This window comes from Stigmatopora argus, chromosome 5 (assembly GCF_051989625.1).
Source record: "Stigmatopora argus isolate UIUO_Sarg chromosome 5, RoL_Sarg_1.0, whole genome shotgun sequence".
NCBI classification, from domain to species: domain Eukaryota; kingdom Metazoa; phylum Chordata; class Actinopteri; order Syngnathiformes; family Syngnathidae; genus Stigmatopora; species Stigmatopora argus.
The window spans coordinates 11,490,778-11,517,218 of NC_135391.1; the positions used below are offsets into that span (position 1 = coordinate 11,490,778).

The 26,441-nt window shown below is 39.9% G+C and overlaps 1 protein-coding gene across 7 annotated transcripts in view; it reads left to right on the forward strand.

The window, feature by feature from the left end:
- Window positions 1-427: 427 nt before the first annotated feature.
- The window catches only part of aopep (aminopeptidase O (putative)), a 74,000-nt gene continuing 47,986 nt past the window's right edge, over window positions 428-26,441 (forward strand). For 6 of the 7 annotated variants that reach the window (XR_013300340.1, XR_013300342.1, XR_013300341.1 and 3 more), the window contains exons 1-7: window positions 428-1,281; window positions 2,078-2,247; window positions 3,617-3,836; window positions 4,620-4,818; window positions 5,625-5,749; window positions 22,184-22,397; window positions 23,543-23,649. Coding sequence is in view for 2 of the 7 variants with exons in the window: in XM_077601166.1 (XP_077457292.1) it covers window positions 659-1,281; window positions 2,078-2,247; window positions 3,617-3,836; window positions 4,620-4,818; window positions 5,625-5,749; window positions 22,184-22,397; window positions 23,543-23,649 (1,658 nt within the window). In the remaining 5 variants the exon portion in view is untranslated. The remainder of the gene's footprint in view (window positions 1,282-2,077; window positions 2,248-3,616; window positions 3,837-4,619; window positions 4,819-5,624; window positions 5,750-22,183; window positions 22,398-23,542; window positions 23,650-26,441) is intronic. The other variant, XR_013300344.1, reaches the window with a different exon arrangement.

Sequence of the window (26,441 nt, forward strand, 5' to 3'; positions counted from 1 at the left end):
GATTCAGATACTAAATTGCCCCTAGGTATGGGTGTGAGTGTGCATGGTTGTCTGTCTCCTTGTGCCCTGCAATTGGCCGGCCACCGATTCAGGGTGTCCCCCATCTCTGGCCCGGAATCAGCTGGGATAGGCTCCAGCACCCCCCGCAACCCTAATGAGGATAAAGTGGTTTAGAAAATAACATGAGTTTTTCCTCCTTGTTTATTGAGTTTGAACAGGTAATGTCATGATTATAATCTTGTCATTGATGATGATGAATAAATTGACTCTTTGAAAATACAAACATGATTAATCAAAAAGTAAGTTTTAATCATAAAATCAATAACAAAAGAAAAGACGAGGCACGTCTTGACGGAAACGGGAGAAAGAACTACATTTTTTTCGTCGCAGACACTATGACCTCATGTCGCTTCTATTTGACGTCATCTCCTTTCGACAACTTTGGCGTTCTTGTCTCGTGCGCTCCTGATCGGTGAGCTTCCATCAATGAATGGCATGTTGACCGTTTTTTCACGTTTGTCTGTTTATTCTGACATTAAATACAAAATTTATCTTCAACTTCGAATTACTGCACATGTATATACTGTCACGGCTGCCACGATGCTATATAGTGCTTAAACTTCCAGGGCAACGATTGCCAACACATTAGTAATATCACATGGAGCAGCCTGGAGATTCACCGGTCATTTCTGACACAGACGACCTTCCACTTTGTGCTAACACTAGCCACATGCTAGTTAAACACTATGCACTAGATCTGTGTGTTCATTTTCAAAGAAAAGTCATTAGTGGCAGTGTGGTTCTGTTCCTGGAACCCACTGCTTGTGGAGAGGCCGCAGAACATGATGGAAACCAAACTCCATCATTCGAAAACGATGCTGGGATGGGCGTGGCAGTCGATCATCTAAAGTGGGCACCTAGTGGTCCTTTTACCCTAATTCTTGATTGCTGTGACATAGCCGTGTCAAAGGTAGAGGAGGTGAATGTCACGTTCTTGTCAGATTTCTTTAATGGGGTTCGGCCCCCTGACCTCATCCAAGCGCTGGTCTCCATGCCCTCGGCTCAATGGAGGCGGAAGCAGGAGCTCTTCTCAGCTTGCAGCCGTGCCCCTGGAGTAGAGCAGGATGGAGAACCGCTGTGTTTTCACACCGACCGCTGGAGTCTGCAGGTCTGGAAGCAAGGAATTTCCTCCCCGCAGGACTTCCCCAGAGCCCTCAGGATCTGCTATGAGACGAAGCCAACTGGAGGCTCTGTCAGGTGGACCGAAGACCAGGACAACAGGTATTGAAGAAAATTATTTGATTTCACCAAGCATCCTACGTTTCCCTGTTGAAAAATATTTGATTTCACCAAGGATCCTACGTTTCCCTGTTGAAAAATATTATGGCTCAACAAATAAAAAAACATTGTATTTACTATCTACATATTTTTGATCTCAAACCAACTTATGTAGGAATTACTAACTTTAACTTTAGAGAAGAAAATTTATTTGTTGGATAGGGCAAATGACTCTTGTAATAAAAAAAATAGGGGAGTTACATTATTCATTCAGATTTTTTCCCCAATACATTTTAATTGAATAATTTTTGGTAATGAAACTAAATTAATAAATTTAAAACGTATTACACTGAAAAACTAGTTATGGCCTCCAATAAGAAGTTTTTTTGCCCTTTTTTCTTTTTTAATTTAACACCAAACTGAAATTCTCTTGTGTATGTTGTGTATTTTATATATTGTGCATTTTCCATTTGTTTATAATTAAACTAATAAATATGATAATAGCGTTTTATTGAGGTATTGCCAATATTTGGGCTTAAATGTGGAGATAGAAACAAAAATAATGATTGGACATGCTTGAGTAGGTCAGAAATATCCTTTCCTCACTTCCTATTTTCGCGCCAGTCTGAAGTTCAGGTAGTAAATTAATTTGTTCTGTTATCAAGTTGTTTAAATGACAAAACCAGTAATGTGAGAAGTGAGCATCATTTTTGTGTTATTTTTTAAAATTCTGTACATGGACTGTGTTTACTAAAAGCCTATGGAATGAATCCTGTCTTACATTCAATATTCATTCCAGGGCGTGCGTGTACACCGCGGGCTCACCCATCAACAACCGAGCCCTTTTCCCCTGCCAGGAGCCGCCTGTTGCCATGTCAACGTGGCAGGCCACAATGCGGGCCCCCTGCGACTGTGTGGTCTTGATGAGTGGGGAAGAACAGATTGAGCCTATTATAGATGTGGAGACAAGTAATTTATTTATTTCATTTAAAAAAAAAAAAAATTCGAACCTATATTGATTCATACATTGCTGATTGAACACTTGCATGTCTTTATAATTCTGGTTCCTTTTGCTTCATGACATCGATGTTAGGGTAAAAACATACATTTTCTGCTTGTGTTGAAACTTTTTTTTTTTGCTTTCTAACATTTTAAGGTAAATTTTTCGTGAAAGCTTTAGTACAGTGGTACCTCGAGATACGAGCTTAATCCGTTCCGGGACTGAGCTCATATGACAAGATTCTCGTAACTCGAGCGGTTTCCCATTGAAATGAATGGGAAACAAATTAATGTGTTCCAACTCTCAAAATATTTCGATAATGTTGCATACAAATGTCATCACAATAGGATAACGCACGACCACTTGCCAACGAGAAATAGTCTTTAAAGAACGATCGCGGGAGCATCTTTCCTTAGAAAGAATAACAGGAAATACAATAGTTGAGCTTACCCACGTATTGATTGTGGGTAATGAAGTTTTATTCTGAGAAAGGTTGCCATTGCCTATGGGTGTTGTGTGCACGAGTATACTTCATTACCCAGAAAGCCCTCTTTTTGCCCGCGCGTTGTGCGTTTCCTGGTCGTATGAGAAACTCGTCTGAATTAATCGTTCCGTGCTCGTAGATATTGTTATACACGAAAGATATGCAAAAAAAAATGCCATGGCCACCTGGCTTGGTCGCATCACGAAATTTTGACCGCATCACGGGCGAATTATTCGATCGAAATTTCCCCCGTAAGACGAGCATTTTGTATGACGAGCGGTCGTATGACGAGGTACCACTGTAGTTCTTTTTCAATATTTCATTGAATAGTTCCCTCTAGATTTAAGCAGAGTTGTAGTACATACAAATAGATAATTTAATCAATATTACATTATTTTACAGTGGGATACCATAATATCCAGCATACCTTTTACAAATAAAGACTATATTTTAGTCAGGGTCTTACCGAGTTCTCCAACAAAAAACAATAAAAGTCCGGGAAATTTGGAGCTTTTCTTTAGCCTAATAATTACTAGGGCATTAAGTATGACTAAATAGTAATTCGCAGTTTGTATTTTGGGAATTTGAGCAACGATTTAAATGGTAATTATCACTTACCTTCCGGGCGACCAAAAGACTGGCGACCAAAAGACCGGCGACCAAAAGATCGGTGACCAAAAGACCGGCGACCAAAAGACCGGCGACCAATCGACCATGTACCACTACTACAGTAGTTTAACCTTGATCCCTTGGTCATGATGGTTTTACGGGGAGACTTGGTGTAAAATGTTTTCCATTTGAACTTTTTTTTTTCCCTTGTCTGACTTTTTACCAGCCTTTTTCTTTGTTCTCAGGAGGTTTGTTGATGTGGAATTACTATGTCACAATGCCCATGCCTGCCTCCACCTTCACCCTGGCAGTGGGCCATTGGCAACAAGTCCCGACTGAACCCCTTCCCGCTGGTGGAAAAAGGCAACGGGAAAGGTGGGACGAGTGTAGGGAGTCAGTCCCCTTGTCCCCCCGCCAAGGTTCAAGCAGTAAAGTAGTAAAAGCCTCCAGTCTCCACATTGGCAGGTAGTGTATTATGTTTTTTTTGTTTTTTTTACTGTTTGCGCTTTATTTTGGCAAGACCTCCTGCTTTCCTGGCGTCATTAACCCCGGCCTGGCCTTTCGACATTCCATGACAAACATTTCCCTTTTCATTCCCTGAAACATAGTGAGGTTTAAGGGCGCAGCAGCTTTCACTCTGCCTTTTTATGACAAATACATCAAAGTGTTAAGAATTCCATCCTCTCAATTCAGCGGCCAGCAGAAATTATCTTTGGAGTGCAAACAAGTAAAGCAGACACATTTTTATGGATACGAGCTACAGTGAGTGGCTTGCAGGCCCCAGTTGGACTGGGGTCCCCATGCATTAGGTTTGCTGCTTCTGCCAGTGATTTCCAGTAAGCCTCCTCCTCCCGCTCTGGTTTTGCTCCTGTGGCAGTCCAGTCGTAGGCTGCCGCCGGCCTCAGGAATCTCCCTCTACAAGGCAGGCCTTTATTTTCACTGAATGGTTGGAAGGAAACTTGGACCCGACTCGAAAACCCTTGGATACGGAGTTGGCTCTAGTTATTGCATTTTGAAAGAATACGATTGCACAGTGACACCTTGATTTTTTTAGGAGTGGTTTTATATATACATGTATATATACCATATTTCCATGGCTTTCATTCCCACGCTTAGAACAAAGAGCAGCACACATGGAATGAGTATCATACCTCACGCGCTCTGGGTGCTCTCTATGGGAAAACCTATTAAAAGGCTTTTTATTAACCTTGGATTAAACTTGTCTTTTCCTATACAATATGTTCCAAGGGAAGAGCAGACTGCCTGCTTAAGCTCGTCCTCTCAGCACGAGAGCGTCTCTGTGCTCGACTGTTCAGCCATGTTGGATGACAGCTTCCCTTGTTCCCATGACGACTACCCTTGCCGGTTCGTCGAACGCGCCGTGAAGTCCCAGCGTGTGATCCCGCACCGTGTGTTTGCCCCCGTTGGCCTTCTGCAAAAAGCGCAGGTTGGGAAACGTTTACACCTCAAAAAATTATGCAGTGGTGCCTTGATATATGCGTACTCACAATGGACATTTTTTCCACCCATTGTCGATTTGTTTTGTCGCGTGATTATTATATCGGTCACCCCGTTCTGGCTCTTTAGGGTGCGTTGTGTTGGAGCGTATGAATATATCCAATAGTTATTTTAACTATTTCCAAACACATTACCAATGAAAGACAAACTGTAATTTGAAGAAAACAAATACTCAAAAATTAAATATAAAATCACCATTAAAAGAATAAATAATTTGTTTGGTTTCTAAAATTATAGGATTTTCTTCTTGCAAGATTAAAAATGCATTGTATTCTAACCAATTAAAGACTTATAAATAATAAATAATACACTAGATGGGAAGGTACAACAATTCTGGGGGAAAGGGACAACACATTAGTTTTCAAATTTTTGCTGCAACCTTTGCAGCTCGGTTTACGGGAGAGCCCTTTGTCATAAAATTATGACTCTTTTCTCTAAAAACAAATCTACTTGGCTGAAGCCAGCAGAGGGACTGTTGATTGAGTCTCGAGTACTGACCCTATACGACTGAGTCAGACAATTAAAAGTAAATACAGTGATGTATTCGCCATACATAACCCAATGAATTCTATTGACAGAGTAAACAGGCTTGGATTGGGTAAAAACACAAAAGGCTCCATGTCCTCCCTTCTTGTCACTTGTTTCACTTTGTCTTTATTAAATAAATGTGGTACTTTTTGCAACACTTGCTTTCTGAGTATATCGTTTACAGACGCATTGCTTTTCATGTTTTAGATTGGGATCCTCACCCTATTGCCCCGATGTTTAGCTGCAGCCCATACTGTCCTAGGAGTTCATCCCTTCCGCCGCCTTGATGTTCTCATTGTACCAGCAGGGTTTGCCAGTCTGGGCATGGCCAGGTAAAAATATTTATTTAAAAAAATATATATCTATATATGTAGAACAAGCACATACACATAGCCTGAGAAATTGCTATATCACAGTATGTTGGGAATGGGTAAAGCCTGTGGTCATTAGCAAATGTATCACAAATCAAAGTGTTCACTTGAAATGTGTTTTTTACAAATATTTTACAGCAATTACCACTGAAAAATAGTTGTATTTGATAAATCTACTGTAATGGGTTAAACAAATGATGTTGAAACAATTTAGTCGATCTTTCACGTGCCACTAGAGGGTGCTTGTGTGCCACTAGCGCTACTCCCACCACACTTCGAGAATAACTCCACTAACACAAGTCAGTGAAGCAGAACTTATAAATCCACAGACATTTTGTTTTGATGTATTTTAGCTTTTTGGGAATACACTGTCTATAATTTTCATTTTGCAACAAAAACATTGAGTTTGGCTCCTTCTCTGTTGACTTTCTATGCCTGAGCTGCACTTCACTTATTTCGGGAGTGTGATTCATGGTTTGGTTCCCATTTAACACTCATCCTCCTCAATCTTCCTTTACAAGTCATTTCTGAATTGAAGCCTCCAAGTGTAATTCCAAATTATTTATCGCCTCATATGTAATGTAGCTTTTTTGTGTAAATCAACACTCGGGCTTTCCTTGTATTCCTCAAAAGTTCCAAATTTGCAAAAACTCTGACCTAGATATTGCTAGGAATTGATAATTCCTCCAAATTTCCTCCCCCTTTCACTGGATGGAAAGGTTCAGGAGTTTCGGTGGTCTCCTGGCCTTCCTCTCCATGCTGCAGGGTTTGTGTTGATATGTTTGCGTGCAGCGTATGTGGAGGTCTGGCTGTTGATATGTGGGGGCAGAGGCTTCTTCACAGTCCTCCGCAGAGTGGATAAATATGCTTTTATGCATATCTGTCTTGTCTTTACCCTACCGTGTTCTCTTCACCTTCAACCCACTCCAAATTCTCTCTTTTCTTCTACATGAAAAAAACATTACTGATGCTGTTGCTTTTTTTCACGTCTTAGAATTTTTCTCCTAGCCTTCTTCTGTCTTGGAAAACAAAGTAAAAACTGTTTTCTGGCTTTAACTGTTGACAAAAAAGTGATTTTTGCGTGGTCAGTCAACATTGTCTATGTCTCTGTTATTTTATCTCCCACTCAAGTGGTTGTAAGCTCATTACCACAAACGTCCACTCAGTGCGTCACAGTCCCAAATTAGCTCCTCTCAGAAACATTTGGAGAGCATTGGGGTCACGGCCAGTTCTCATGTTTTTTGGTAAATTTTGTCCAGAAATGGCCTTTAATCTAAACCCCTTGTCTTTTAACTATCTCTGTTATACTGTTATTTTTTGAAAGCACATTAAGTTCTAACACACAGGCTACTCTACTGTAGATTTTGCCTGATATGTTTTCTTATCCTCAGGAGGATAAGATTGCTGCTATTTTAAGTGTCTTTCAGTAAAAACGTGACCTCAGTTTTAATAGTTCTTTCTATTCAGAAAAATAAGCACCTCCACCAACAGCTGGACCCATTTGAACTCTTGCTTGCTCCCCCAGACCCCCCCAATTTGATGTACAATATGGGTTTGATTAGGAAGCAGAGTCCCAATTCTGAGGTTTTAAATCTCTGTTTACTTTTATGGTTCTTTGAATGCACTTCCCTAGGACCTAGACTCTAGTTTTTTTCCTGATTTAGTGGAACCTGTATTTAATGGACTTTTCGGAAGGAGGTAGAATGAAATGAAATGCTGGATGTATCAAAAATGCGTGCATATTTCGCACACCCGATGCAACCAGCCAGGTCAACCACCTGAACGCATGAGATCTTATCGACCTATTGCGTGAAATTACCGCAAAACATTGAAAAAAAGATCAGCAACTACATTGCATATAACCTATTGTTCCATAATGTACTCGTGGGTGACAGAATGAAAGGCTTTGATTTGCTTTATTGATTGTGCGATAATGAAACAAACACGTTATGACAAGCCATTGCCTGCCACCAACTTGTTTTTTTTCTTTTTTTGTTGAAATTCTTCACTTCTCAGCATGTCTCCGCTCTTAAAAGTGTATATACACATGTTTACCCACATATATCAGAGCGGAAGCATTATTCAAGCCAGTGGTTTTCAAAGGCGTACGACCTAGGGGTGTCCAGCATTATGATGGAGCAGTGGGGAGCATTGTCATGAACAATTTTCATTCAAGTTCCAATCTGTCACCAGTATGAAGTTTGGCGCGCTTAGATATGGCTGGATTCCCACCCAGCTGTGGAATAGTGCTATACGCAATCTGCTGATTGTGTCAGATAGCACAAAAGCTAATTCTGGAAGTAATTGATTTATTATATTTATTTAATTCCTAACACTACTTAAGAATATTTGATCTTTCTGCAGTTACCGAAATAAACTGTTTCTCGCTGTGTTAGAAATGTGATCATTCGCAGCGTCGTCACCCTGCCTAATCTTAACTCGCGACAAGATTCAAGGACTTCGTTGAGGTTGAGAAAATACCTGCTCTGACTCTCTATAAAACTCCACACGGTTCTTAACTCTGTCATCTCTCTTGAATCCTCCCTTCTTTGCGGGTGGTTGGGGTCCCAAGTTGCCCACGCAGTCCTTTAAGGGAATTGGGCTTTTGGATCTAGGGGGAGGTCAACCAAAATGGAAGAACGAGATGGAGATGAGACACAAAGGCGGGGTTCGCAACAGGCTGGCGGACCCCCGGCATGTGGGAGAGGATGTGCGGATTATTCCCAGCAACAAAAGCCATTAGCTTCTGGAAGGACTTCAGAGAGGGGTGCTATTTAATCTCGAAATTGGGAGGCATGTGGGACCATCTTGGGACCAAGCCAAGTGCTGATTTTGTGCATTGGCCCGGTTGTAACAGCAGGAGTGGAGGAGCCAGTGGCAGGCAACCATGAAGCTGTTGTAGTGTGATCCAGAGGAAAGGGGGAGGTGGAGAACTCACAGTGGTGTGACGTTTTTATACCCAGATACACAGTGGGAGGCCAGGAAATGCTAGATTAAGAAGTCAAGTAAGGGCAGGTCTGCATTCTGAGACTCTGCCATACTTACTACTCTTAAATCACACACCGTTTTGTGTGAACAAAGCTCACACAAATAGAGACATGATGTGAACCAGCAACAATTTTAGGTGCTATTTCTCTATTTGGAGTACGTATACGTGTATATGTTTTTTTTCACTGTTTACACACCATGTTCTGTCCTGTCAGTGCAAGAATTTTGTTGTGTCCATTCCGACTGTCAAACATATCACTGGCACTTGCTTGCGTAGATGCTAAAGCAGTTAGTATGCTTTTTCTGTCAACCCAATTGTGCATACTTGAACCATCTGTGCCATCACACAATTCTGAAGGAGAACACAACATATTTCCGAGTGTTTCTCTCAGACTGCAGCAAAATGGAACAGTTTTATCTTTTTAAATGTAATTAGCAATATGTAATAGTGTAGTTTACCTTAGCACTGTTGATGAAACATGCATATTTATCAGATCAAAAGAGTTTATGCCTATAACTCAGAGACTCAGAATTCACTTGTTCTCAGTTTGTGCCCATATTTTCAGCATTTATTTTCAAACAGATTTCATATATTTAATATATTTGATAGCTGGGACAGGATCCATCATCTCTGCAACCCTCGTGATGATAAGCAGTACAGGAAATGGATGAATGAACATTAAATGTTCTTTGATCTCCCACTTAGGTCATCCGATTTTATAGATTGCGCACTTAACGATTCCGGTGTTAATTCAGTGCTGGAATTTCCTCGTTGCATCCTAGCCATTTCCTTTTCTTCCGCCAGGAAGTGCACTGCGTTTTCTACCCCTCTTTGAAGTCTAGGTCTGTGCCTGCTGGACTTGGTGTACCCATCAGATAAGAGAGTGGCTTCGCAGTGAGGCCAAATTAGGACATGCCAGAGAGAATGGTAATCCCCCACTGAAGTTTTTGTTGGGAAATGACATAAGTGTTGAAATGGGCTTTTTGGTTTGCATAGGCCATGAGGGTGTTGTCATGCTTTACCGCTGACACGCAGATTCCTGTACTTGTCTAGAAATGAATGCATCCATTGTCTGCTTAAGGTTTGGGAGTTGTGATCCAGTATGATGTCACACAAACACACATGTCCTTGTCATGCTGTTTTCATTCAGGCAAGGGTGAGATTGCCTTATCCTACATTTTAGTGAACTGTACCAAATCTGCATGTGTGTCTCTCAGCGCATCTTGATGCAAAATGAGTTTTCAGACCACATGGGTTACTGTATATATTCAATCCTCTTTTCATTGGTTAATTTTGAGACTCTTAGTTGATAGGTGGATGTTTGAACAAAATTTTGTAAAAATGATTATGGACCTGCTGTCACACAATGCAAAGGTTATTGTGAAACCATTGTTTTATTTTGAAATGAGTATCCAACTCATTTGAGAGCACTTGATCTTCTTCATATTCCCTGATCACCTGTTTAAAAAGACTCCTTAGTTTGTTTGCTACTTAGATTTTTGTCACCATTTTAATCCTCTTCAGTGGGCGTGAGGATCAATTTAGTGACTTTTTCCTCCCCTAGCAAGCTTTTCTGTTTTGGATCGTGTTTGCTCCTCTCATCAGAATGAGGGTTTGGAAATAAAGGCATTTTGCTAATAAATAAGAAAACTCTGCATCTGGCTCAAGCTCAGGCATGACACCTGCTCGTAATGTAACAGCAATATAGCCGTTAAAGTTGGAAATTATGCCATGGTGTGTACCTCTTGACCTTACTAAGTGCCACTGGAGGATTTTCAACCTGAATTCAGTTGACTACATCCCATTTTTATGGTCTTGCAGGAAGTAACTTTGGTCCCATTTAGGAGGAAGTTACTCGTTGGCTGCCTGAGGCTCCAGGCACCCCACTGGACACTATCCAGCTGCCACGGTGCCCTTTAGTACAGCGACACGTTTTTAAGCTTTTATTGGACTGAACTCATGATTACATGATTTTGTGGTCGTCCAATAATTAACAAATTGCTGCTTTTAGTACTAGCTCCTCTTCTAATGATACATTTACAAGCCATAAGCAAAGTGTTTTTTTTCTTTTGTGCATTTTTTAAAGGTCACATTTACAAAGCTTCATTGAGCAGTCATTGAAAGCATGTATTTAATTCTACACTGTACATTTGTTTTTAAATCACTAGAATTATGTAGTATTATGTATTAAGATTTTTCAAAGGAACTTTTGAAAGCTCTTTTAGCCGTAAATATTTAAAATCTGCGATCGGCAGGCCACCAATTCAGGGTGTCCCCCCGCCTCTGGCTCCAGCACCACCCCATGACCCTTATGAGGTTAAGCAGTTCAGAAAATGAATGAATGAATATTTACAATTTTTTGTTGGTCTTTGAAATGTCACAAATATCCATTGAATTAAATAGTTTTTTCCCCCAAAATTCTAAAATGATAATCAATGCCAGTGTATTTTTCCAAGTTTCAATAAACCTCAAGCATAATTTAAGGATCTTTATGATATTTATGCCTAAATCTGTATATACAATTTTTGTTGCAACAATACATCTAGTTTGTCTCTATTGATAAATGATGATGTCAAAATCTTCGACCTACACAGCCGAAGTAAACTTTTCATGCTTCTGATTGGCTGATAAGCACTTGGCTCAGCATTTTATTTGAATTCTTCCACATTATTCGTACGATTAAAAAGCTGTAGTCATCTAGCCAATGTCCAACTGGATTAGTTGATGTCACTCAACAAATCGCTTCTTGGCAAATTCTCCTTTTTGTTGGGCAGATCAGGAGCTGTTTGACTTGGCAATTTATGTCAGAGATCAATTGGGTTGTAATGGACTGTTGTGAACTACAGAGAGTTTTTTCAAATATGAAATTTGCTCAGCCAGCAAGTCTGCTGCTGAGACACAGCCTTTTAGGGGTTTGGGTGTAAACACTTGCGAGGATGAAAGTTGAGCATTCTCCCTCATGAAAGTCTCACCTTATTATAAATTGACTCTGGGGTTCTTGGCTAATTGCACAGCATCTAGTTTGATCTTGCTGTAGCAAGGTCTTTGTGGGATAAATTATTGTGTTGTTTTCAGATCAAACTGGACAAAGTGCCTTTTCTATACCCAGGTGATCTACTATGAGATGTAATGTTTAACAAGACACTGATGCTAAAAATATACAATGGAAGCACTACAATCAGGGGGCTAACCCTATCTTTTAACATGTAGCCCTGTTATTACTCTATTTTGAAACCGTAATACCATAACACCATCTTACAAATGACGGATCCGGCTTCAAACTAATTTGAAAGCCTTTCCTAGGTTTAGAACACTTATTTGGACAAACCCTGTCCCTGCAATCATGATTTGTAAAGTTGCAGATCACTTTAATAAGACAAGTTTGAAACCCCGACTAATTTGAAATTTAAAACTTTAGACTCTAATCCACGCCTTAGACACCCCCCAAAAACATTAATTGCAAGTCTAATATCATATACCCTAACTTGATTTCCGTATTATGGCTTGATTCTCCAATGTTAAAACCAGTATCCAGTTTTAGAACGCTAATCTAAATCTCTTGCTCTGTTTTTAATCCCTTATCTTGACTTGAGAACTGAATCCAGGCTTGAAACTATGCTTTAAAATGTACGCAAGCTTTAATTGATGACCCTAATTCAAAATCCATACTCAGGCGAACGTTTGCTTTAGAATTATAGGACATTCAAGTAAACATGACCTTTTCTTATAAAAGTGGAGTCAGCATCCATTTTTTGCATAAGAAAATCCTGGCGTTAACCATTCTAAGAAGGAGGAAGAGTTTAAAATCAGCATAAAAAGGCGCTCTGTGGAAACTTGGATAGTTTAATCTCAAATCCACGTCTAGTAATATTTCAGGTTGAGCAAGGAGCAATTTGAAAGCCATCTCTCTCTCCCAAATCCTGGGAAATTTAGACACGGCCTTTATAAAGACTTCCTCCATTTTCTTATTATCCCACTTGCAAATCAGTTGTCAAAATAGTAAACGTCACTCTGCACGTCCCTTGCGCTTTTGGAGCCATTTTCTGATACCCAGATTTTTTTCTTTTAAACTTCCTTTTAGGTGTTTAGTCCTTTAGGGGGTACATAGCCTCCAATGAACATTCCTGGGTACAAGAGAACACAGCCCTTTTAAGCGTGAATAAGACTGAAAACCTGCGGTTCTTTGTTCCCTTATTATTCCTCCACATCTTGTCTCCCTCTAACTTCTTTAGCGTGTCTCAAAAGATTTCCTGCCTTTCAGCCATCCTCTTCAGCTTTATCCATGTCGTAACCCTAGAAGTGTGTGACAGAGACTTTGCTTGTCAGGAGCAACTTGGGAAGTATTGTATAAGGAAGGTGTGATTTATTTTTCTTTTAATGTTTTTTTTAGGGAGGGACAGTTCTGTTTTTGCTTGGAAGGGAGACATGTTAATCAAGTAGTCAAGGATGAGCTGTTTCTTTTTTCACGCCATAAGTGGATGTCCGTTGTTACTGAAGCACCACAAAGGCGCACTGATGGGATGAACAGGCAGCTGTGCATGCCTGCACATGGACAGAGAATAGAGAAGTGTCCTGTGTACACTTTAAAGTGATTACAAGTAGTTTGGATTTTTCTTTTCATGGAACTCTGGTAACCCTCTGTTTTGTAAGGCTTGCAGGGCAAGTTGTGGGTGGGATGCTTTAACCCGTGTTTTCCATTTGTGCTCTTTATATATATCTTAATTTTCTACATCACAGTTTAACCTGCCCTTGATCTATTGAATTCCTACTTTGATTTCATAAGTATGGCTTAACAACAACAACCCTACCTAGAACCGGTTTCAAAGCCTTAATTTTCCACTGTTGTTTTGAAACCCTGTTTTGAAATCTTCATTTTAAACTATAACATATATATAACGTATTCGATACCTGAAAAGATTGAAATCCAAATGTATAACCCAAATTGTACATTGAGATCATATCCCTCGTTATAATGAGAAACTGTTATTAAATCTTCCAATCAGCTTTTCTTGAAAACAAAATTAAAACTATGAAGTCATCTTTTCACTAATAGACAGCCAATCCATTTTAATATGTGGCTGGCAGTCCCCCCAAATTCAAATTGAGCGTGTATTCAAGTCAATGTCAGCCAAAGAGTTCATTTAAAACCCAAGCCATGACTGAAAAACCTAATACAGGTTTAAGTCCTGCAACCATGTTCGTAGCTCTGTAAAGGCTCTATGATCTTTTTTATTTTTTATTCTGATAAACATTAGGCTTTGTACTACCCTGGGGCAACACTGAATCCAAAGTGTTGACACCTGATCCTTTATCCCCCATTTTGCTGTGCTCTCAACAGCTCAGCATTTTCTATATTGTACAAAGTATCAGCTGCTCTTGCATCTTAAAGCTGAACAATTATACTCTGGTTGCAAGGTGCAACTGACACACTTTGTCATGAAAGTTTGTGAATATTTCTCCAAGGCAAGAATCAACAGACGATTTATTTGAGATAGTCCAAAGATTTTATGAGCATCTTTAAAACTGTATTTGCAGCATTACTCAAAATTATAGCCCCTCTTGAATGTGTTTTCCTTTTCCTCCCTTGCCCCTTGAGGTGACGTCCTCTGTACGCCTCCATCGTGATCAATGAACGGATAACTGTGATGTGTTGCATTGAACTGTCCTCAGATGTGAATCTGCCGGCAACAGCTGGCATATAGTGCGGCAAGTAACAGTAAAGCAGCCACACTGGGCTATAACTCTGGATTAAAGGCCACGGTAGGACAGGCCTGTCCCTGCACACCCATTCCCCTAACTAATGGATGAGTCCACAGAACCCACTGAAAGAAGTGATGGATGGATCCATTGTACAGTGCAGGGGACACGGCTGCTCTTGATGCGTATCCTGAACTCCTTGTGTATGTGTGCCTTGAACCTTCAGGCTGAAGGTAATTTCATCTGGCTGTGCAAAGCCAGACACTTTAATGGACGTGGGACCTCTATGAAACAAAGTGCTGTGAAAAGCTATGCTGTAATATTTTCCTCTTGCCTCGCTTTGCTTGCTTGCTCAGGGAGAGGGCAGCGCTCCGAGACCTTTGCGAGCCACAAGTCTTGCATTCTACATTTCGCTGGCTGTCAACAAAAAGACCAATATAACACTGCACCTAGATGATTCTGATAAACATTATTTTACATCCACAGCATTCCTAGTTTACAAGCAGCAATGAACTCGTTTTCAATTTGAACACTGGTGTTATATTACAAATTTATGCATCTTGACAAGATCCACTCTATTTTTTCCATACTATGCTGTGTATTTAAGATACGGAGTCATTTAAAATGTGTCATTTAAGACAATTTTACAACTATCACGCTTCACTGTACTGTAAGTACAGTATTCATTTGGTGATAATGGGATTTGGTGTTTGTTTGTTTTTTAACATATATATATTTTGGAATATGACCAAAAAATTCAACTTCAGTTTCATCGGACATGTTTCTTTACTGGGGGATTTCCATTTTTTTTTCCTTCAAACGATAAGGCTTTTTTTGCCACCCTATCCCACAGCTCAGCAGACGTATAAAGAAGATGAAAGATTCTTCTAACATGGACTGAACATCCAGTACCTGTCAAAAATTCTAGAAGCTCATTGACAATCTCTTTCCAGCCTCATTGGCCAGTTTACTTTTCATCCTTTTTTTCAAAGAAAAGAAAAAATGATTTTATACGGTCTGCTATGCAATTCTGTAATGCAATAGTTTTTCTTTTAATTGTGTATTACCTCTGACCTTGAGATTATTCTGATGGTTTGGAAACTTTCTGTGGACCATGGCCTCTTGTGAAACAATGTCATCTAATGTATACTAGAACATCTGAACTTTGTTTGGGGTTAAAGAGAGGCACTAAAAATTGCATCAAGTACGTGCTAACTCAAACAAAACACAAATTTGAATAAGATTTTTTAATTCTCAGAACGGCCAAATACTCGCTCATGTCTAATTTGGATAATCCCTTGCCTAACCAGTATATAGCCTATAAAACCATTGAGAATTAAGTTTGAAGGTATGTATTGTCTACCGCTGCCTCGTCAGGGAACTCACTCACTAAAAACGTATTTCAATTACTAAATTGATTTTATGCAAACGAGCGCGAAAGCACATAACCAATTTACTTAGATAGGTGTCATGACCAAACTCAAAAGTATGGCCTCCATGCCAGCTCATAAATATCTGCTGATAATGGAGCGTGCCGCGAGTGACAAACAGTCATTTAGGAGAGGCAGTCGTTTAACAGATGTGTTGTCCTGTCGCAGCGGTTACGTGACTCGATGGCAGAAACGGTGGCGAATGACACAATCGGAGCAGACGGCTGGCCCGCCAGTCTGAGTGTTTGTAATGTTTTTAATCTATGCCCTAGCATCGTTGCCAACACATTTACACACACAGACACACACACTCACTGACATTCCTTTGACATGATATCAGATGTTGGACTGAAACACGAATTAATGGCACGGGATTGCTCTACTGTTAGGAGAGAATGGATCAGGCATTAGTATTCATCTGATATGGATTAAAAATGGCTTTATTCAACATATGAATGTGTGTGTGGGGTGGTGTATGAAGGCTTGTACTTGCCATGTCTTGTTCCTTTCCTTGAAAAGTCCTTACTTACACCATGCTTGGCCTCACCAGTTTATGACCCATGTAGATGCCATCCATGTGATACAAAGCTACACGTCACTTTCTACATGCATGAGTGTGCTTTTGATGTTGAGCTGTTTATAGCAATTGAAAACGACAGTGTAGTCCTGATACTCGTTTATTTCTCTCTAAACCTTTTTCGTTTCATTTAGCAAAACAGTAGCAGATGACCTTATTACCCATATGTGATATCTGCTATTTGTTGGCGGAGTCTGATACGATGCAATTTACATTGTTCGCGCATCTCTCGGGAGGCCCCAGTCTGCTCATGTGATCTGGCCCTACATGGACTGGCATTTGGCCTGGTCCTGTTGGGGCCCCCTGTCTGGGAAACACAGAGCTGATTTGCAGCCAGCCTGGAATTCCAGACATTGGGAGTCAGGCTTGTTAAAAAAAAAAAGAAGGGTGGTAGGAGTTTTGGTCAAATCAGTCCCAGTGTGTAAAAAAAAAACACTGAATGTGACCAAGGAGGGATGAGACAAAGCTCATTCACATCGGCTGACATTAGGATTGGGCGACCTTTTCGTTAATAGAAAGAATAGACAACAGCATACTTGAGTGAATGTCATCTTTCATGTAGCTTTTGTCCATTGCTTTACTTTCCGTCCATTGAAAGGTTTGTTTTTGGATATTTCTCTATGAATCTATTGTATTTCCTCATATAGTGGCCAGGGGCATACCCAACTGCAAAGAGTAACGTGTCTATGCGTTCAATATGTAGAAATTCATTTTTTATATTGTCGCTGTTAGGTGGAAATATTTCCCTGCAAAATGACACATTTTAGGAAATCAATGAACCGCCACGGGGTTCGAAACACTCCTTGGTTCAACTTGGCATCATACCCTCTATTTCTATGATATACAGTTGCACACTAACATAAAAAACTAATATCAGCTATAGATGACTAAATGGTTTTTTTATCACTTATTTGGGCATCGCAGTGACCCAATGGTTATCGCCTCTGCCTAACAGCTCTGAGATCAAGAGTTTGAGCCCAGATCCGCGCCTTCTTGTGTGGAGTTTGTATGTTTTCCCCGGGCTTGCATGAGTTTTCTCCGGGTACTCCAGTTACCTCCTGTATCCCCAAAACTTGTAGTGTAGGCGGGTTTAACAGTCCAAATTGTATGAGTGTGAGCATGAACAGTTATCTTTCTACTTGTGGCTGGCCACCAATTCAGGGTGTCTCCCACCTGGTAATCATACATATAAAAAAATTGTGCAGCAGTGGTTCAAATGAAGTAAAAAAAATGCACGAATCCCATTTTTTATAAATCAGTTGTACAGCACAAAATAAGGAAAATTCTGTTTTATAGCCCGGTTGATGTCTGATCAGCATGTCAGCCTCACAGTTCTTGGGTCGGGGATTCGATCCCAGGTTGGTCCTCACTGTGTGGAGTTTGTTCTCATGTTTTTGTTTTTTTTTCGCACATGGGGTCATGACTAATCCACTGTCAAAGTTCACAATCAAGTGACCACTATTTCAGTGAATAAGGAAGATATGTTTATGACCTTCCAGACCATCTATGTCTTTTTCCCCCTATGTCTCCTAAATTGCTTCCTGTATTTCAAACTATTGCTGTTACTGTAATATTTTTTTTTCCCTCACTTAATTTCTCACCCTCTTGTTTATACGGTCAAAGTGGGGGGCTCATCATCATCTCTTGACCTCTCCCTCACTCTCACTCTCTCTCCCTCACTCTCTCTCTCTCTCTCTCTCTCTCTCTCTCTCTCTCTCTCTCTCTCTCTCTCTCTCTCTCTCTCTCTTTCCCTGTTCCTCTCTCTCTCTCTCTGGGCTGTTTTAGTAGTATCCCCACTGTGAGGTGAGCTGAGGATGTCAATTACAGGACTATGATAGGGGTCCTATTGCATTATGCATGGCAGTGTCCCACTGGGGAATAAATGGCCTAGAGCCTGAGATGATGGATGAAGGGATGGAGAGATGAATAATGGATGGAGAGATGGAGGAGCATAACGCTATTGCAATCTGTGTCCCACTAAATTGAAGTCCTGCCCTGGCACACCTGAAGCTCAGGGCCGTCTCACCCAGGATGAGTCGCAGTCATAGAGTTGTTACATGAAAGGCCACAAATTGACTTTAATCACTACTTTATGTTGTGTTCCCCGACCCATTTGGGTTATAAATGTGTACTACAGTATAGTATTTACTTTATCATCCATCTTTACTAGACTCCTCAACTTGATACTTTTTGACTGGATTTGTATTTTCTTCTGTACTCCTTTTGTTCTTGAAATACTGGAATAAGTGAAAGATGGGTTCTTAGTTTAAGATGAGTTGGTCAATTGTTAATTATTATTCACTTTCCATTGGAAAAAAAAAGTTAAATATGTAAATAATTTGTAAGATCCGGCAAATACGGTTACAGACTTAATATGTTGTCAAGAAAGTTGTAGAGTTCACCCATGCGGGTAGCCTTGACGAGTCCCTGATGTCAACTAATGTCAGTCACTGTATCAACGAATGTGAAAGATGCTGTTGTTTGGAGTCCCCAGCCATGGTGGGATGACACCATTTGTCACCGTGGTGATGGATTCCGCCTCCCTCCGCGGAGCGTGTGCAAACGCCGTCGCTGAAAGGCTGTCTTTGTGGTTTCACGCTCACTCACGCACTTGTGCACTGCTGGAACGGACAACAAAGGCATGCTTATCCAATTGAAGGGGAGTAAGATTAGGCTACAAACACAGTCATAAGGCTAATGTTAGTGTCTGCTACTCCAGCGAGAGCCTTAGTTAGAGTAATCAGGAGAAACGTGGGATTACATTTGAGATGTATGCCCATAGGACTGGTTTGTATGATGCTCACATGTTGCTAAACAACAGAAGCTGCTTTCTATCTGATTAACTTTCCTCACAGACACAATGGATTGATTTAATTCTTTCAAAAAACAGCTTATTATGCACTTGAATGGATTGTCACACATACACAACTTGGCCTCAGTGTACTTTCTGGTTTTCGTTTCTCGATTTAGTTTTCAATGTAGCTTGATTCTGCTGTCAACAAAAAAGCACTCCAATTTCTGCTGTTAGATTCTTAATGTAATCTTGTTGAGAGATTTGAAAGGAATCATAATCATTATTACAGTCGCCTGTCAACTAAGATTAAAAGCAAAAGTAAATATTTTATTATAAAGGACATTCATGTGAAAGATGTTTTTTTTAGAATTATAATGGAGAAAATAATGCTTAAACACAGAAAATAACAAACTCATCGGTATGAACATTTTGAAATTAATGATAAATTAGATTCATCCCATTTTTGGGGGATTGGATCTTTTGAAAACCAGAAAACCAACTAATATTAAAACTCCGTTCATCATAATGACAAGTGATAATTAACATGACCTTTTATTTTTCATCATGCCAGGCCATCAAGATATGATGACATGAAAATTCACAAAAAAAATGTCATTGGCGCAAACTTGGTTTAGACCAGTGGTTCTTGCCCTGGTTCGATCGAACCCTAGGGGTTCGGTGAGTAGATCTTAGAGGTTCGGTGGAGCCTCTGCCGCGGAGGTCAAGACACGTCGACTCCTCATGTCTATTCACAATAACATGCCCCGCTTAACCATCACTGGCTGCAGATGATCCCGTGACATTGCTTGGCCTATCAGTGCTGCGAGGAATTTATATAGCTTTGATATATTTATATATATTTGAAAAAGAAGATATTTTATTTTACACTAAAGTAGGGTTCAGTGAATGCGCATATGAAACTGGTGGGGTTCGGTAGCTCCAACAAGGTTAAGGACCACTGATTTTAGACGTTATCGAAATCCCCAATTTGCACAGCCCTGTTATGGTGTAAAAACATTCAATGCTTAACCACTGTTTCTTTCTGGCAGACTTGGAAATATCTTTGGCGTGTTTGTCATAGCCTTTCCATTGTGGAAAATTACTTAAAATTGCTCTAAATTCTTTCACCCATGGCAGGTCAACAGCAGTTGGGACTCTTGAAGATTTTGTGAGTGTGAAAGACGCCCTTAATAAGTCTTTATTGCTAGTGTAGACCAAGAGTACGAGAGTGCATTCATCCACGCCTCTCCCACGCGCCCTTTCAATTCCTGCATTGCCATATAGCAGGCCTCTCAGCACAGTGTGCTTGAATCCCACTCCCTGCCTTTGTGGCCCCCATACATAAGATTGAAGTAAGGAATGTGCCGGAAAAGTCTTCAGCCGTGACCCTGGCTTTGACGTTTTATCACTCTTCCGACAGGGCGGTCTCATGGTTAACAATCACATGTGGTACGTTTTTTTGCTGGAATGTTTTGGAAGTTTGATTTCTTTTCTGCCAGTTTACTTTCAAATAATAATTATTATTTTGTGATGTAAAGATTTTTAAAAATAAGAGAAATATATTGCTTTCTATCAATGTATGGGATTTATGTAGCCAATATGAGATTACTCTTTTTGGTGAAAAGATGAAATGGAATGCATAGCTTCAGTTTAGGAATCGACATGACTCGTGTTTATTAGGAAAGGAAAAGGTTATTGGTGCTGCACATCAAAAGACAATTCATGTGCTGCAAAATACATTTGTTAACTCAAAAGTGATTGGCTAAATTTGTTTGCATAGATTTTATAATGCAAAGCCATCAAAAATGAAGTTTAGGTGAAATGTTGGCATTATGCAGATGTTTTAATTCAATTGCTAATTATTTACTAATTCCTTTCTTCCATTCTCTCTTGAGCCATCACTTTCATTGATTGCTGTCTGTGGCTAATGAGGCACTGGAAATGTTTGAACCATTGCTGTTTACAAAGAAAATATTACTCAAACTGTATAGCACACTATTCTTGTAATTCAATGAAATTATGTAATCAACCAGTATCTTACTATGATAATGATAAGCAGATTTAGCGCCTCCCTGTTTCTATACTTAAACTTCTTAAGCATATCATTTCAAACCATATAAGTCAGACCAGATGTTTGATAGCCGCCTGTCATCAAATGAAATCGTGATTATCCTTGTGCACCAAAAAAATCAGATGTGGATGTGCAGTAATTACAGATCCTATTCTTAAATACTAGTTTACCATTGAAGTAACTTCCTTTAAGTTAGAAAAAAAAAACTTAAAACAGCCAGGACTTGCTTTTTTTAAACAATAATTCCGAGCATTACCTTGAAGTCATCTCAAACTAAATCCTCTTAAAACTGGTAATTTAATTTAATTGATTTTACCTGCAAGTGTTTGGTGATTGTGCCCTTGAGAAGATTGTAGCGGAATCAGCTCGTCCTTTGGCAAAACCCTTAAAGACTAAGTTATATTGTTAAATCTAAATTGTCTAAGCTTCAACTTTGGAGAACACTAACCTCAAAATGTCTTTGGAATTCCTGTTTACATTATAGGTGAGTTACTTTCCGTTGAGCTTGTTCTTGCAAGACTTTAGCAGTGTTTCATACAACCACAATGCAGTATAAAACATGTTAAATGATTTATGGTTTTCTCTGTTGAAATTCAAGACGAATGTGCTAGGAATTGTTGAAATGATTGCTTTTAATATATTCCTGTCAATTGGTTTTGACTCATAAAGGACCTACAGTCCACAAATCAAGTGTAAATTAAAAATGTATAATTGTGACAAAGCCTTTTTTCCTCTCGCAATGACACATTTGTCTGACATTGTCACTTATCATGTTTTGTGTCAAATTGTGACTCGCTTTTAACCTACTAGTTTCTCTCTGTCCTTTGTGTGCTTCAGCCCCCACATCATTTTCCTGTCTCAGAGTGTGCTGCATGTTGGCAGCTCATTTTTGAGAGACAACAGCCTGTCCTTTTGTGGGTCCAGGCTGTGCCATGAGATTGCCCACGCCTGGTTTGGCCTGCTCATCGGGGCCAGAGACTGGACAGAGGAATGGATTAGCGAGGGTTTTGCCACCTACCTGGAGGATATTATCTGGGCCCAAGCACAGCAAGTACGGCACACTCTTATCATACTTTAATGTGGCTGTTTGATGTTACTTAATTGTCCCAGCACTTCTACAGGACCACATGGCAGTTCAATTGTGATCGTGGTGCTCTTTTGAGAAGAGGGAGGAATGAAATCATATTTGTACATGTAGCTTCATACTTACTGATACAGATTTCCTCCGGGAAGATGCTCGGCTACAAAGACAGATGGTGAAATTACAAACAGAGATTTCCTATTACCATCTGCGTTCTCGTGCAATGCACGCATTAGATCTTGCATGATCAAAACATCAGCATCTGAAAACAATATACTTAGTGAATTCCCACATGTACTCTGCATCTGGGGTCAAAGCGGGATAAAGTCTGCATACATGTGGTGGAACAGTATCATTTACCACACTTATTTGCTTTTTTTTAACTGACAAATAATAATAGGTGACTGGGAGGTCATCTTGGTCCAGTCTTGAAAAAGCAACTAAACCCAATACGTCTTAACGCTTGCAACTTTACAACCTTTGAACATTTGAATACATTATAAGAATATTGACATTTTCATAAAAACTTGTCTTATTCTTTAGATCACTGCCTTAATTAATCAATCCATCATTATTAATACCCTTAATTTTCTTAGCATTTTAAATTTATCCCCTGAGCTTGACTCATGTTTCCTTTATTTGGTTGCTTCCTAACGTCACACATTTCATGGCAATATAAATTCTTCTTTCCTTGCGTCCCTTTGGATCTACATGTTGGTGTTTTTAATTATTGTCATTAACACTAAATCAAATCATGCTCTAGTTATGAGCTATGGCCTTGTGTGATTGTTGAGAATATTCAAAGATAACGCATAATCATTGTAGTAAGGTGACGTCCCATGCATTGTATTAACATTTACTCGAGCCGCAAAAGTGGTCCATTTTTTTCGAACAATCACTGCAAAAATCCACTTTAAAACAAGAAAGGTTAATCAGCGTGTGACATCTATAATAGATTTGAAGTTGAATTCCAAATTGTGTGACTACAAGGTTATTTGGTCTGAGAGGCTCCACTTTATTATTACAAAGCAACGGATTCTCCTCTGTGTATTTGATAATTCAGTGTATTTACATAACAGAAATTCCGTCCCATTCCCATTTTTTTCTCGCCACAGCTCTCCCTGTCAGAAGCAACAGAACAATCCAGCTTGAAAGCACTGCTGAAGTGGAGAAGATTGTCGGATGAGTTGAAGAATTCAGAAGAGGAGCTGCAAATCCTCAGGTGGGTCTCATCCATCAAAACAGCTCCATATCTTGAATTTTAAAAGAATTTTGTTTTGAAAATTACTGAAGAACCTTAGTACACAAATTATTTCAGGATCAATTATTTCATTACATACTTTATATAATATGACTTGCAAAATGCAGAGTTAACTTTCGGTAACATTTGAGTAACAACACAGCCCATTATTCTAATTTAGTTGCCCTCTGACATACTTGAGTCTGCTAAAAGCATTCCAATGCTACGGGTGTGGCAGATGTAGCTGAATTGTACAACATTATCTAGGTGAAGATGTATGATCATGTTCTGCTTAGTGAGAACAAGAATAGGGTACACACACACGCACAATTACACAATCTATGTCCGACATCATGACCCACACCCTAATTGTGTTATTGTGGAAAACCCATAGCCATAGAAACTGTTTCAAGATGAGAATATTTTACCTTGCATTTTTGATTACCGCTAACCGACTCTTGTGTCGCACTACGTTTTTGACATTTACAATTACTACAAGCAATACAGTGTAGAGTAACATGTTCGCCACGCATTGATTTTTTAAATTGTATTTCTGGTTGGCATTAACTGTTCAAACATTGCGCTGTCAGAACATAATGAAAACACTTAATAGTCAATTTTACCCTCTGCTGATCAGTGTTTCATTGAAAACGACTAAACGATTTCTGTCACTTTTCCACCAAGACTTATTATTTCAGTGAATTGTTTGAGTCAACAAGTGAGTCAACAAAGTACTCAAAATGCTCAAGAATTGACTATGTTCTGTGTGTCTACGGTATACCCGGCCATTGTGATCTACTGTGTCTCTGTGTGAAATCAAAAAAATTACAAAGGAATTTGGGTGCTATTTCAGAGGTTTTTAAATTTATGAATGACCTGATGGAAAATTCAAGGCTATGAACACCGGGTATTGAACTCTGTTCCAGAACTCCCACCACTCCCCTGGACACAACAAGAATAATGTACCTCATTATGTAAAATTTCCTTTTCTTTGCGATTCTAGAAACAGAACTGCATTGTAAACTAAGGGCCTGTATACTGTATTTCGGATAATGGTTTGTTCCCCAAACAACAGCATGTAGGAATTTTGGTTACCATCTTAGGGGTTGATAGAATTGCTCTGACCCTCTGTTTGCATGGCTATTACCATCTCACATATTCCCAAAATATGAAAATTTGCTTAATTGAAGACTCTAAATTGACCATAGGTATGAGTGTTAATTGTTGTTCATCGATATGCTCTGAGATCGACTCATGGCTTGTCCAGGGCACATCTCTGGCTTTTGGAATAGGCTCGAGTTTACCCATTACTCTAATAATGACAGACACTATAGAAAAGGAGCAAATAGGTATCCTTTGTAAGTTGTTGTTCAATGATTGAAAGAGCAAATGGTTAAACTTAAGAGAGGTGTCTGCCTGGCGGTTTTCATCAGCTGGCTCCCCTATTAGAAAGACAGACACACGGGTGATTAGGAGGATCAAGATTAGGTTTCTCTGCGGCTGACATACTTGAATAAACAACGCACACACACAAAAACACAACCTGCGAATGCAATCTTGCATATTCGTCCTTTCTCTTGTCATGGCTGATTGACGATCGTTTCAATGATATGTTTCAGCTTCAGGAGTGAATGGAGCATTAGGGTCACAAAAAGGTTGAAGAGACAGAGAGCAGACATGTTTCGCATTGATTTTGCCTCTAGTTCTGTCTTTCCAGTCCCTGTGTTAACGTCATAACTTGCGTGATAAGAGGACAGGCATACGCAGCAGCCATTACAGTGCACAGAGAAAAGGTTGAGCAAAACACCGTGAGTAGCAAAGAATGGGAAGCGAAGGTGAGATCCAAGCAGTTCTACACACACAAAAGCTAAATGTCAGGTTGTGCTGTCCAAGTTCAGTGGGTCACAATCGAGAACCGCTCGTGCAGCAGTGGGCGGCTAGTGGCCAGCGTTTATCAGTGCCTTTCAGATGAGTTATATTTAGGGTGGCCTGGGCCAGACACCATTCTCCCTGCTGATTTACTGGGCTGCTGGGAGCACTGCTCTACCTTATCCGGTTTCCACAGTCAACCCAGTGTAATTTGTCAGGCAATGGCTTGCGGTGCTATAAACCTCCTGTGTGTGTGGATCAGTGTGTGAGTGCGTGTGCCTCTGCGTGTATGTCCCTTTGACATTAAGTTCTGTCAGTAATAGCTCCTGATTTCCTCCCGCGCTTTCCCTCGGTCTCTCAATCATAGACACACCCAGGTGTGAGCATGACTACACACAACGCATACACAAGAATCGATACAAACACGCCCCACCGCACATACTATGGCCTTTGAGGCAGGGGCAAGAGAAGCATTTATTCTGGAATACATGCACCTATTGTGCAATTCTACAAGGCAGTGAGCAGGGATTCTTCTTAAAGCTGAAGTAAATCCTCCCTGACAAAGCTAAAGATTTACACGTCCATACATCCCAAGTCTGGACAGTGGTAAGGGTGGAGATCCTTTGTGGAAGATGCCAGTGTTGGTAAAATGCTATTTTTCCTCACTACTCTACCATGCCGGTGTGTGTGCTCTGCATACACTACTAGGAATTCAGCTTTTGTTATTTTATTTATCCCATTCTTCATTTGCTCTTTGGCTCTCTAAACCCCTGCCTGACACTCACTTTTTACTTAAATTCCACTCACATAATGTGTATGATTTTTCATAGTGCCCATCGTGTTACCCGCAAAAAAACCAAGGCTGTTTCATCTTATCAGCAGTAGCAGACACATGTCAACGCAAC